General features: G+C 49.9%; 1 protein-coding gene across 1 annotated transcript; it reads left to right on the top strand.

The window, feature by feature from the left end:
* The first annotated feature begins 4,285 nt into the window (after window positions 1-4,285).
* On the top strand, window positions 4,286-10,697 carry LOC6603922 (hormone receptor 4). The gene is made up of 2 exons (XM_026990752.1): window positions 4,286-7,213; window positions 7,292-10,697. Exons 1-2 carry the CDS (start codon window positions 4,548-4,550, stop codon window positions 9,711-9,713), a joined length of 5,088 nt encoding a protein of 1,695 aa, XP_026846553.1. The 5' UTR covers window positions 4,286-4,547; the 3' UTR covers window positions 9,714-10,697.
* Window positions 10,698-12,101: the final 1,404 nt, after the last annotated feature.

Genomic DNA, 12,101 nt, shown 5'->3' with positions numbered 1-12,101 from the left:
GAGTCGAAGACTCGGTTTAAGCTTGCAAGAAAGCCCCTGGCAGCGCTTCGTTCTGGTCAAGGTATAAATTAATACAGGGCAACGATGACAGAAAGAATCCGAGAGAGAATGGGCATAATAATGGCAGATCGGGATTGCCAAAATAAAATTGTAAGTAATGTAGCCGCATATTTAGTTTGAGTGACAAACTATGTGAGACGCAAGTAAATGCTCACCTTGCCTACATACACCTTGACGTCGAGTTAAGTTTAGAGAGCTCTCCTGCTGGCTCTCTCCCAGCAACTGGCGGCGCTTGGCTCCCTTCGCTGGCTCACTCTTTTCTTGTACTTCTCGCTCTCACGTACACGTAATTGAAAAGTAACGGCGCTGACAGTGACAGCTGCTGTACGCGCTCAATTAAAAAGTCATTAACTGCACACACACACAGACACACACACGTGCATGCAGACAAACACACACGCAGTCTCAGGGAGAGGCCAACAAAAAGAAATGCGAGAAGAAATTGAGTCCGCTGTGACTGCAACTGGGATTTGATTGACACCAGCACGCAAGAGCAAGAACTCATCCCACCCCCTCGTGCACCTTGCAATTAGGAGTTGCAACTGCCAGCTCTCAGCCTCCTGCGCACGATGCAGGGCCTACCTGCGCGCCCTGTCCTGCCAAGCAACTGTTGCGTGTCCATAAATGCGCCATAAAACGGTCTAATCCCATAGCAGACACTAAGCCGGCTGCAGCGGTTGCATCAGCTGTTGCGCCAAAGCTCTCTCTCCCTCTCTCTCATTCGGCGTACTTCTTTTGCCGCTATCTCGCTCAATCGCTCTCCCTTTTATCTCCCCCCTATGCAATGATAGCCAACAGGCTTGCATGCGGTTTCTGCTTTTGCGTTCGGCTCTTTTTTCTTCCGCCATTCCGCGCGCTTTCGCCCTACTTTGCTCTCTCGACATATGCAGACAATGTGGGTACTGTGAAGCCCGCCTAAGACGGATGGGAAATATGTACATGTAGCACATACATACATACATACATATGTACACATATAACTCCTGAAATTTCAGACTAATTTGGATGTACATATGTGTATGTATAAAGTAGTCGATTCGAGGAAGAACTAGCATTTTGCGTAGTAATACAATGTGGTCAAATAATTTGATTCGCCTTAAGTTCCGATAAATCCCATTAGGCATGGTTTCATATTTTCCTATCGTAATCTAGCAGGTCCCACTGTACTTTCGAGTTTTCAGCCGTTCTCGAATCCCGCACTCCTCTGCCTCTGCCTCTATCTCTGACTCTTCGTCTTGGCTTTGCTCTTCGCTCTTCGCTCTCCGTTTTCTTTATTGTTTTATTGTCAGTTTAGGGATTTGACAATTTGCTTGCTGATTTTTTATGACAATCATGTATGTAAATTTTCGGCCTGTCTTCTCTGTCTCTCTCCCCCTCTGTCCCGCTCACTCTTTAGTACTCCACTCAACTCTTCCTCAAGGCCTCGCTCACACACACACACACACACACACAAACACAACCTCGAATAAATGGGTATCTTTGTGTGTTGCCCGCCGCTTGCCGCTTGCCTCTTGCCTCTAGCCCCCTGTCCAGATTCATATGTATCCACAAACACATCAACATCCACATCCCCGTGTCCGTTTGTACGAGTATCTGGGCTCCATTAGCTCTTCACATTTTGGTTTGCAAGATTTTTAAATACTTTTGGGCTGAATATCCCAGACCAGACCCAAATGCTAACACGAAAAAAAGCCAGAACCGAACGTACCCATGCCGAAACCCTTCCCGCAGCTATTTTTAGTTTGCTCTTTGTTGTCTTTCTTCGCTTTATTTTCGTATGCTGTGCATAATAAAAGTTGGGTTTATTAATTTTTTAAGCGTTGACAACTTTTACGAGACCTGTGACGCGGGCAATCCGCAACCCGTCCCCAACTCGAGTCCGAAACTAGGCTAGTAGTGTAAGCTCTGCTCTGGACTGGACTGGGCCACTTAACGTTAGTGTGAGTCAATGGCTGACTAATGCGAAATGGTAAGTTTATTAATAGGTCTTGCCTTATCGGAACACGTTAATCATATGCATCGCAACTGTAGCACAGCTGTGTGCTTGTCACGTGGTTGAATTGGGCCTTTGAATACTGTGGGAACCATGCATAACCCTCATCTGAACGTCAATTAACTTGTTGAAAGCATTTAAAAGAAAGTCTTAGCCAATTGAAAGGTTCTTTAACTGAACCCATGAACATTAATCATCAACAGCAGTAGTATATCTGCTTAGTGCTGATGTTATGCGAGGCATCCCAAACACCGATCTGAAATTCAAATATGTAACTGCGTAAAGTAATTAATAATTATTTCCTGCAGTACAGTCAACATTCATCGTCAGCAGTTGTTCCTTCATACAAATATTAGCAGTATATGTATGTATAACTATTAATGCAGATATAAAGATAGAGCTATGCCGAACGCCGATCGCAAAGTTAACCAATTTGTTCAATTTATCCAAAAGCAAGTAATAGCCATTTGAATGGTTCCTCTAGCTTCCCCAGAAGCTGAGTTCCAATAGGTTGGTTGACCCAAACCCGAACGCAAACCCGGCTTGAGGTTATCCAAAATACGCGTGAGTAGAGAATTTTCGTAAGTCTGCAACATCATTATTTCCATCAGCAGCACTGTCGTTCCCCTTTATTTTTCCATATATATTTCTTATACATATAAATAAATGATAAAAAAAAAGCAAAATCAAACGCAAAAACACAATGCAAAAGCAGAGTCAAAGCAAAAACAAATGCAGCAAGCAGAGAAAGAGACAGAAGACACAGCGACGGTCATATAAAACTCGGCTTCGCTATATACACAGAGCGGTAACACGCACACACACACACACACACACATACACAACCACCGCCGGAGCAAATGTTGCTGGCGTCGCTGTCGTCGCTGCCACGCTGCCGCCGTCGCTGCCCGAAACTCACCAAATGGAACGCTAATTTGAGCGCCGCTGGGCATGCGCAAAAGCTAGCAACATTTTGGTGTAGCCCGGCAACATCTAGCACTGTGGGCATGCTGCCGCCCCGAAACTCGTGAACGTGAATGAAAAATGCCTTGTTTTAACTTGGCCGGCACGTCGGCGTCGGTCATTTGTATTTTGTATTTGGACGCAGGGAGAAGGACACGGGAACAAGCGACGAAGCGTGCGAACGGAGTGGAGCGGCTATTTTAGCTTTTAGCGCCCTTTTTTGTTTCATTTTCTTACATACTAAACAAAAAAAAAACAAAAATCCAAACGGCAAAATCAACCTCACAAATTTTTGGACAAAATTCTCGGCAAATTAAAGAAAAACTAAAACTCTATTTCGGACTTAAACCAAAACCAAAAACAAAGAACATTAAAAAGTTTATAATCATTCCAAGTGTTTAAATTGTGTTTGTAAATAATTTTTTTATGTTCATTTCCCCAAAAAGAATAATGACAAACCAAAAAGTGATCTTGTGGTAAATGTAATAAAGAGCGTCGTCGTCGTCGTGTCGTCGGAGATCGCAGAATCGGAGATCTCTCGCAGTCACTCGCCGCAGAAACCAGCCAAGAATCAGGCGAGCAAAAGAGGCAGCAGCGAAAGAGACGTCGCACAGAACACGCTCATTCTCTTGCACACAAAATACAAAATTCAAAATTTGCATAGCACAGTGAGGCGGCCGCACCGAGCAAAAGTTTGAAACCATTTTTTGTTGTTTCCTTCCGTTCATTTTTACCCGCACCCCATTCTGTTGATTTGTGTTAAGAAAGCAGCAGACAAGCAGTAGAAGAAGCAGAGGAGTATCACCAGCAGCAGGAGAGAATAAAGGCGCATAAAAGTAAGCACAAACACGAAAGAGGAGCCACATGGAGAAGCTGCACAGTTGAATATTTTTTTTTTCGAGTGGTGTGAAAGAATCTGAAACCAAGCTAAAAGAAAAAAACATTTTTCGAATGTAAAAATCAAAACTATAATTACATCTGTATTTTCTTAAGAATTTTCTCAAAAAAGTGCAAAAAAAGTGCAGCAAAAAGGAAAAGAGAACTCGAACCAAAATGAATGCAAAGAACAGTTAGATGATTGTCTGTCTGTGTATGTGTGTGTGCGATTGTTTTTCTTGTTTTTTTTTTTGCTTAAAACAATTAATAATCGAATCAAATAATTTAATTATTTGCAGTTCCAAATACAACAAATGAAAACCAAACCAAATTAATTAAAACAAAAAATAACAAATAAAACGAACGGTAAAACAAAAAGCCAACGAAAAGCAACAAAAAAGAAAACAAAATCTAAAGAAGAGGAGGAGAAGGAAAAGAGGCGAGCGCGGATGCAAGCCTAGGCCCGATACGCACAAGAAGAAGCAGGAGTGTTAAAGCAGTTGGAAGGAAGCAGTTCAAGCAGCAGCACGCACCTCCAGGAAGAGCGGCCACATGAGCAGCACACGCAGCCGCAGCCCAAGCAGTAGAAGCAGCAGCAGACACAACAGCAACAGCACGAGCACGAGCGATACGCCGTTGACTTATGTAGCGGTACATGGCGAGCATAAAAAGTGAAATGCCGCCACTGCATGCGGCAGAGGCTCTGGCCTCAAGCAGTGCCACAGACAGCGGCGGCGGAGGAGGAGGAGGGACAGCAGTTGGCAGCGGCGGCAGTGGTGGTGCTGGGACAGGAGCAGCCGGCGGCGGTGTCAACAGTGCCCCGGCAACCCCAAATGCCACAATAAGCGCCGCAGCCGATTCCAGTGATAACCAGCCCGGCACACCGCAGCCACCCCAGCAGCAGCAGCCCCAGGGACAACAGCAGCAGCAACAGCAACCACAGCAGCAGCAACAAACGCAGCAGCAGAGCATGGCCACGGATCCACAGGTAACGGGCATTACCCACCAGCCCTATGCCACACATCACATGTACTCCGCCAGTGGCCAGTCCCAACAGCAGCAGCAGCAACAACAACAGCAGCAGCAACAGCTGTACGGCGGCCTATACGGCGGTGAAATGCAGCAGCAGAGCTACGCCAGCAGCTACATCAACAGCTACGAGCAGTTTTACCAGCAGCAACAGCAACAGCAGCAGCAGCAGAGCAGCGACTACAGCTTTGGGAGTGGACTGGTGGGCGGCGGCGACTACGGCAAGCATGCGGCACAGAGCTCAGGGGTGCGGTACCATCCGTACCTGCAGACGCCAACATCGGCGTTACCCAGCGCCGCGGAGGAGGCGGTGAGTGCTCCCAGCGCCGTGAGCACCACCACATCAGCGATGAGTCCGCGCGTCGTCAGCAGCAGCAGTCCCACATCGACCTCCTCGCACCTCCAGCTGGGTGGACCACCCGGTTCCCCCAACGGAGCTGGCGGCGGAGGGGGCTGCAAGTTGCAGTGCAAGAAGTGCGGCATCCTCACCACCAACGAACAGGAGCTGCAGGAGCACATCGCCAACGTGCACGGCGAGTCGCCGTACGGGAGCAGCGGGTACGCCAGCTCGCCGTACATCAAGGAGGAGATGCCCACCCCTCAGCCACCGGGCGGATCCAATCCCGGAGAGCTGCTCGACCTCGACTCCCAGAAGATGGTCTACCACCAGCAGCTGCTTCAGCAGCAGCAGCAGCAGCAACAACAGCACCAGCACGAGGCTGTCGTCGCCGGCCTGCCTCTGTCGCTGCCCGATCCCCTCCACTCCATGCAGTCCATGCAGCAGCGCGCGCTCCACAGCTGGGAGCAGCCTCAGACGGGAGTGGGAGTCGAGGGACTGCCCCCCTACATGCAGCAGCAGCCGGGTCTCGGCCTCGGCCTTGGCGTCGGTCTGGGCGTCGGCGTTGACAAGTCGCCGTACTACTCGCCGAAGCAGTCGCCCTACCACCAGGCGGGCGGAGGAGTCGGCGTCGGAGCTACCCTCATAAAGCAGGAGTACGGAGGCCACGGGCTGATCAAGTCCGAGTACCCTGACTCGCAGCACTACGTGGACAAGTCATTCGATCCGACGGCTGGCAGTGGCGGAGGAGTCGATCTGTGTGCCAATGTGGCCACCAGTCCGGCCGAGTTCCCCAGCACAACGACGGGCGGACCGGGCCAGGATGGCGCCCCGCCAGCAGTGGCCGTGGGCCAGCAGGCCGCTTATCGCGGCTTCGAGCCCCCCAGCTCTAGCTCCGTGCTGCCGGCCAACAGCCTTACAGCCAAGGCGGCCACCTGGAAGTCGAATGAGGCGCGCAGGCCCAAGACCTACAACTGCACGGCCTGCAACAAGTGGTTCACCAGCTCCGGACACCTGAAGCGCCACTACAACACGACGCTGCACAAGAACGCGGTCAAGTCGAGCGGCCAGCCAGATCCAGCCACGCTGCCCATCTCGGCACACCATCATCCGTCGCGCGATCCCGTCACGAAGCCCAGTCGGCGCGGAAATGCCGCCGCCGCAGCTGCGGCCGCTGCTGCAGCTGCCGCGGCCGCTTCGGCGGTGCCCCAAGTGCAGCCACCACCGCCGGCCAACGTGCAACCACCGGAGCCGCCTAGAAGTCCGCCCGACTATGGCGGCGGAGGCGGGGTGGGAGCGGTGGGCGGCGCTGCCATGTCCCAGTACTCGGCCTCGCCATCGCCCACCACGCAGCAGCAGCACCACCAACACCAGCTCCAGCAGCAGCAGCAGCAGGCCAACGGCAACGGGTATCCGGGCAACGGCGGCGCCAATGGCTACGGCTACGGCATGCAGCAACAAGTGCAATCCACGACAAACGCTTCACCACAGCACGCTTCCAGTCATCAGCAGCAGCAGCATCCGCATTCGCATTCGCAGCAGCATCTCCAACAGCAGCAGCAGCAGCATAGCAGCAGCAACAACAACAACAACTCCGTTTTGAACGGTCACCCAAACGGGCTAGCAGGTCCCTCCGCCCCACTCAACACCAACAACAACAACATCACACAAATGCCGTCCTCCCAAATGAGGGGCCTGCTGAACGAAACAACAACAACCACCACCCCCAAAACCACCCCAACAACAACAGCCACAATGCCAATGGAAACGGAAGCAATGGCAGCTATAAAGATCGAACATCTGGAGGACAGCAATCACACCCACAACAGCCACAACAGTCGCAGCAGCAGCAGCAGCTTAATGGCCATGGAGGAGGAGCAGGATCAGGAGCGGGCAGTAGATCACCTACAGCAGCAGCAGCAGCAGCAGCAGCTGGAGCAGCAGGAACAGCAACAGCAGGTCAGCTATCTGCTGGCATCGGCATCGGCGGCATCCCGTCCCTACAGCTCCAACAGCAACAGCAACAGCAGCAGCAGCAACACTCCCAACACGGCGGTCAGCAGCAGCAGCAACACCAGCAGCATCAGCAGCAGCAACAGCAGACTCTCGCCCCTTACTATCTACCATCTTCAGCAGCAGCCGCCGCTGCGGCAGGAGCAGCAGCAGCAGCAGGCAATGGATTTCTCGCGCACCACCCCGCCGCCGCAGCCGCTGCCGCCTATGGGAATGGGCCAGCCGCAGCAGTCGCTGCTGCCGCCTATGGGAATGGACTACAACATGCTGGCTTTGGATATGCCCATGCCCATGCACATGCCCATGCCCAGCAGTATGCTGCAGTGCAGCAGCACCAGCACCACGCCGCTAGCTACTATCACCACCACCAGTATGGACACTATGCAGCAGCAGCCGCAGCAGCTGGTGCACCATTACCAGGCGCTGCTCCACCCCCACCACCAACATCAGCAGCAGCAGCAGCAGTTGGAGGAGCATCGGCAGCAACAGCAGGAGGAGGAACAACAACAGCAGCAGGAGGAGCATCATCACCAGCACCTGCAGCAGCAGCAGCAGCAGCAGCAGCATCAGCAGCCGGATCCGGGGGCTCTAATCCTGCCGCAGGACAATATGCCACACAGCAGCAGTTCGCCGGGCACCAGCAGCTCTCCGCCGCCGCTGCAGCAGCAGCAGCAGCACACGCTCACCCACACCACCCTCACCATGCCCATGCCCATGCCGCCCACCATGCACATGCCCATCACCACCACAGCGCCGCAGCTGCAGCCGCTGCAGCTGCAGCCGCCGCCGCTGCACATCACCAGCACCATGCCCATGCCGCACACCATGCACATGCCCATCATGCCGCCGCCGCCGCCATGCTACCAGCAGCTGCAGCCGCTGGATCCCACAACGAGCTATCACACTATTATTGGTAGTTCCGGCGTCGAGTCTGGCTACACCACGAATGGGCATCCCCACCAGATCACGACCAGCGACGGCCAGGTCTTGCAGCTGATGCCCGCCTCCCTGTTTGCCCCCTATGCCCCGCTCTCGCCCTACTCGACGGTGGCGGCCCAGCGATCGCCACAGGAGGGGGACCTGCCGCCAGTGCACACCCTGACGACGGCCCTCCAGGCCCACGCCCAGGCACAGCAGGAGCAGGCGCACACGCCCACGCTTACAGTGCTCAGCACCCCCTACTCCCCCACGGTGAGCAGCTCGCGGGCCACGCCCGCTTTGGAGCTGGACATGGCCACCCTGCTGCAGCAGCAACAGCAGCAGCAGGACTACGAGCTGGAGCAGTACCAGCATCAGATTCAGCAGCATCAGATCGACCAGCTCCAGCAGCACCATCACCACCAACAGATGGAGCAGCAAGCCCTGGAACAACAGCAACAGCATCAACAGCAGCAGCAGCAGCAGCAGCAGCAGCAGATCCAACTTGTGCAGGTGGAGCAGCAACAGCAACCGACGCAAACGGTGGCACAGTCGGTGCCCAAAAAGCGAAGAGCAACGGCCGCTGCCACACCATCCACGACGAAGCGGCGACGCAACAGCAGCGTGGGATCGACATCGCCGCACTCGACAACGCTGCCCTCCGGGCGGATCAAGTGTCTGGAGTGCGACAAGGAGTTCACCAAGAACTGCTACCTCACGCAGCACAACAAGAGCTTCCACTCCGGTGAGTACCCGTTCCGCTGCCAGAAGTGCGGCAAGCGCTTCCAGAGCGAGGATGTTTACACGACACACCTGGGCCGGCACCGTACCCAGGACAAGCCGCACAAGTGCGAGCTCTGTCCGAAGCAGTTCCATCACAAGACCGATCTGCGGCGCCACGTGGAGGCCATCCACACGGGGCTCAAGCAGCATATGTGCGACATTTGCGAGAAGGGCTTCTGTCGCAAGGATCACCTGCGCAAGCACCTCGAGACCCACAATCGACCCCGGGTTGTGGGCAAGAAATCTGCTGCCGCCGCAGCCGCAGCCGCCGCCGTTGTGGCAGCCGCTGCTGCTGCAGCAGCCTCGCAGTCGGAACAGCAGCAGCAACAGTTGGTGACTACTGTCGTATCCACCCTTCCTGCCTCTGCCCCGTCCATTAATCCCATTAAGGCGGCCTTTGCCCGCTCCCTGACGATGACGGCCGTGTCGTCGTTGTCGCCCAGGAGCACTCCCAACTCCAATCCTCAACTGAATCCCGGTCTCAGTCTTAATCTGAAGCGATCCATCGACGATGTGGCCGCTGACGATGACAGCCTGCTGGAGGACGATGAGGATGAGGAGGAGGGGGAGGAGGAGCTGCTGCTGGACGAGGCTGAGGAGGATCAGATGGTGGAGCAAATGGAGGCGCAGCAAATCTTGTTGGTCACAGCCGCCGCAGAGGACAGCCACCATCTGCTGATCAAGGACGAGTTTCCCGACGAGGAGTACGAGATGATTGAGAAAGATATTGAATTGTATTAATAGGTCAGGGATCAAAGATCAGGGATCACGGGTCAGGGACTAGGATCAGATCGGATTTGTGGGCTTATTAAGTTGTGAAATGCTCTGAGCTTTGTGGCAAAGAAAGAGAGACAGTTTGACCCGCACTGCAGTTGAGGGCCAGCCAAGTGATTGACATGAGCACTGCTTCCAAGTGGTACAGTGTCAAGTGATTCCCGCTCCGAGCAGTCCCATACAGCTGCACTGCAGTCCAAGCAAGCAGTCCACCGACCCACAGTTTGAGCACCACTGCACAATTTCATATTTAAACATGATTTTGTGCTTAAAATGTCATATAATTCGCGCATTGATTTAGTTTTCAAATTAAGAAAACATATTTTATTGCCTGGCAGGCAATAATTTGCTGTTTTTAAAAGTATTTTGTTGTTTTTGTAACTTTGATTTTGATCACCAAAGCCGCAGCATTTCAATGACTTGACTGCCACTCCTTAGGCTGTTCTCCCCCCAACAAATCCAACCCATTAAACACTCCAGAATTCCACAATTCATTCCTGTAATTAGAGATTGCCATATATATAGAGAAAAGTATCTCCCCAGAGAAAAGGTACGAAGAAAACGAAATGCAGAGAAAAGCAAGAGAATTCCTAATTGTTGTAGCAGCAAATTATTTAATTTTACTCGTATGTTAAATGTTGTATTATTATTTGTACTCTAATTACGCCCTACGCCCTATTTTAATTTGTAATTCTAAAAAACTTTTAATTTGTATGTGAAATGATAAACAAAAACAAACACCTCCAAGTATACCTCAGCAACACAGCAGCAAACACCGAAACGAAACGCTTATACCAACAGGGCGCCCCGCGTATATGTGTATATACTCCCAACCATATACATACATACATATAATATATAACTCTATATATACATACCATATGTATAAAGCTTGGGATATTCGAATTGTACTTAATCTTAGAGCATATATATATGTATTTTTTTTTCGAATAGTATTTTGTAATGATTGTTTTTTTATAATATGATTTCTCTTTTGAGAGACAGAGACAGAAACAGAGCGATAGGACGAGAGGAGTATAGAAAGAGAACCACAAATGCCATATACACGATATGTACACTAAAAAGCAGAAACTAAATGCCAATTGATATATATACTATATCTAGATACTAGACATACATATCCATGTGTATTTGTTAGCCTTAAAAACGCCAAATGCGATAAATCAGGGATATTATACCATATAGAGACACAAACACATACACACACACACACACAAACAAACACGCGTATATATATAGTATACATATATACATATATAAACCTATACATAAACCTATATATTTATTACGTTTAGTTGCCCCTAATTTATGTTCCACGAATAAATCCATTTGTAATTATTTAAACTTTTCATTTATTTTTAATTCCCCCCTCCCACAAAAACCACTCGCATGCCAACATTCCTCATCCCCCCCACTGCTCGAAGATCTTGTTTATTATTATTATACAATTATTTTTTTTTTTAACCTAATTGTTAACCTACTTAACGCTTTCCCTTTTGGCACGCCTTCTAAGTATTTTTTTAAATGACAAATATAAACGAGACAAAAAAGAAACAAAAAAAGTGAAAATTACAAATTTTATGTTTTTATTATTTCCATATTTTTGGTGGTATTTTGGTTTTCAGTTGTTACACAGCCCTTGGAGTGGGCTTCCAGTGGGCCATGGGTCCGATTTCGAAAGGTTCAACACAAACGATCAAACATCTTGACCAGGCAGTGGTATCTCGTATCATTCTTACAAAGATATTTCACATCGATTTTAGATTGTTTTGGAGAAGCAAGCTATTCGGCCTGCCTTTTTTCCTGCCTCAACATACAGGTTTATATTTTCTTTGCCTCTGCGGCTACTTTTAGAATTCTTAAACCTCTACTAGGTCCCTTTTTAACGATTTCTTTGTACCCAACTCTTTGTTCTGCTGGCTAATTTTTACAATAATTCTTCTTTCAGTTGTTCTGAAATTTCTTTGAAATATCAAAATCTATTATAGAATATTCAATACTAAATTCAAACGATTTTCGTAGAGTTTGGTTTTTCCATTCCCATACCTTTTCGAACTCTTAAGTTTGTTTTTGGCCAAGGACTATGATATTTGTATGCACATGTATACAGGATATACATACATACATCTATAGGATTATAATAGCCTTAAACATTTCGTTGGTAGGAGGTACATAGTATCGGTTAACGCTGGACCCATTCCCTTCTCACGATTCAATTTTAAATAAATGTTTTTTTTTAGCTCTTTTGTTTCTTAATTATTTTTGTAGAAATTCGTTGTTGTTGTGGTTTCAGTTTTGTGTATTCGGCTGCTAGTTCCAAAGAAATTACGTGCG

This window comes from Drosophila persimilis, unplaced genomic scaffold, assembly GCF_003286085.1.
Source record: "Drosophila persimilis strain 14011-0111.01,24,50 unplaced genomic scaffold, DperRS2 tig00000606-arrow-arrow-pilon, whole genome shotgun sequence".
NCBI lineage: Eukaryota > Metazoa > Arthropoda > Insecta > Diptera > Drosophilidae > Drosophila > Drosophila persimilis.
The sequence above is the reverse complement of the archived record's forward strand: the minus strand, read 5'-3'. Positions and strand labels throughout refer to the sequence as shown.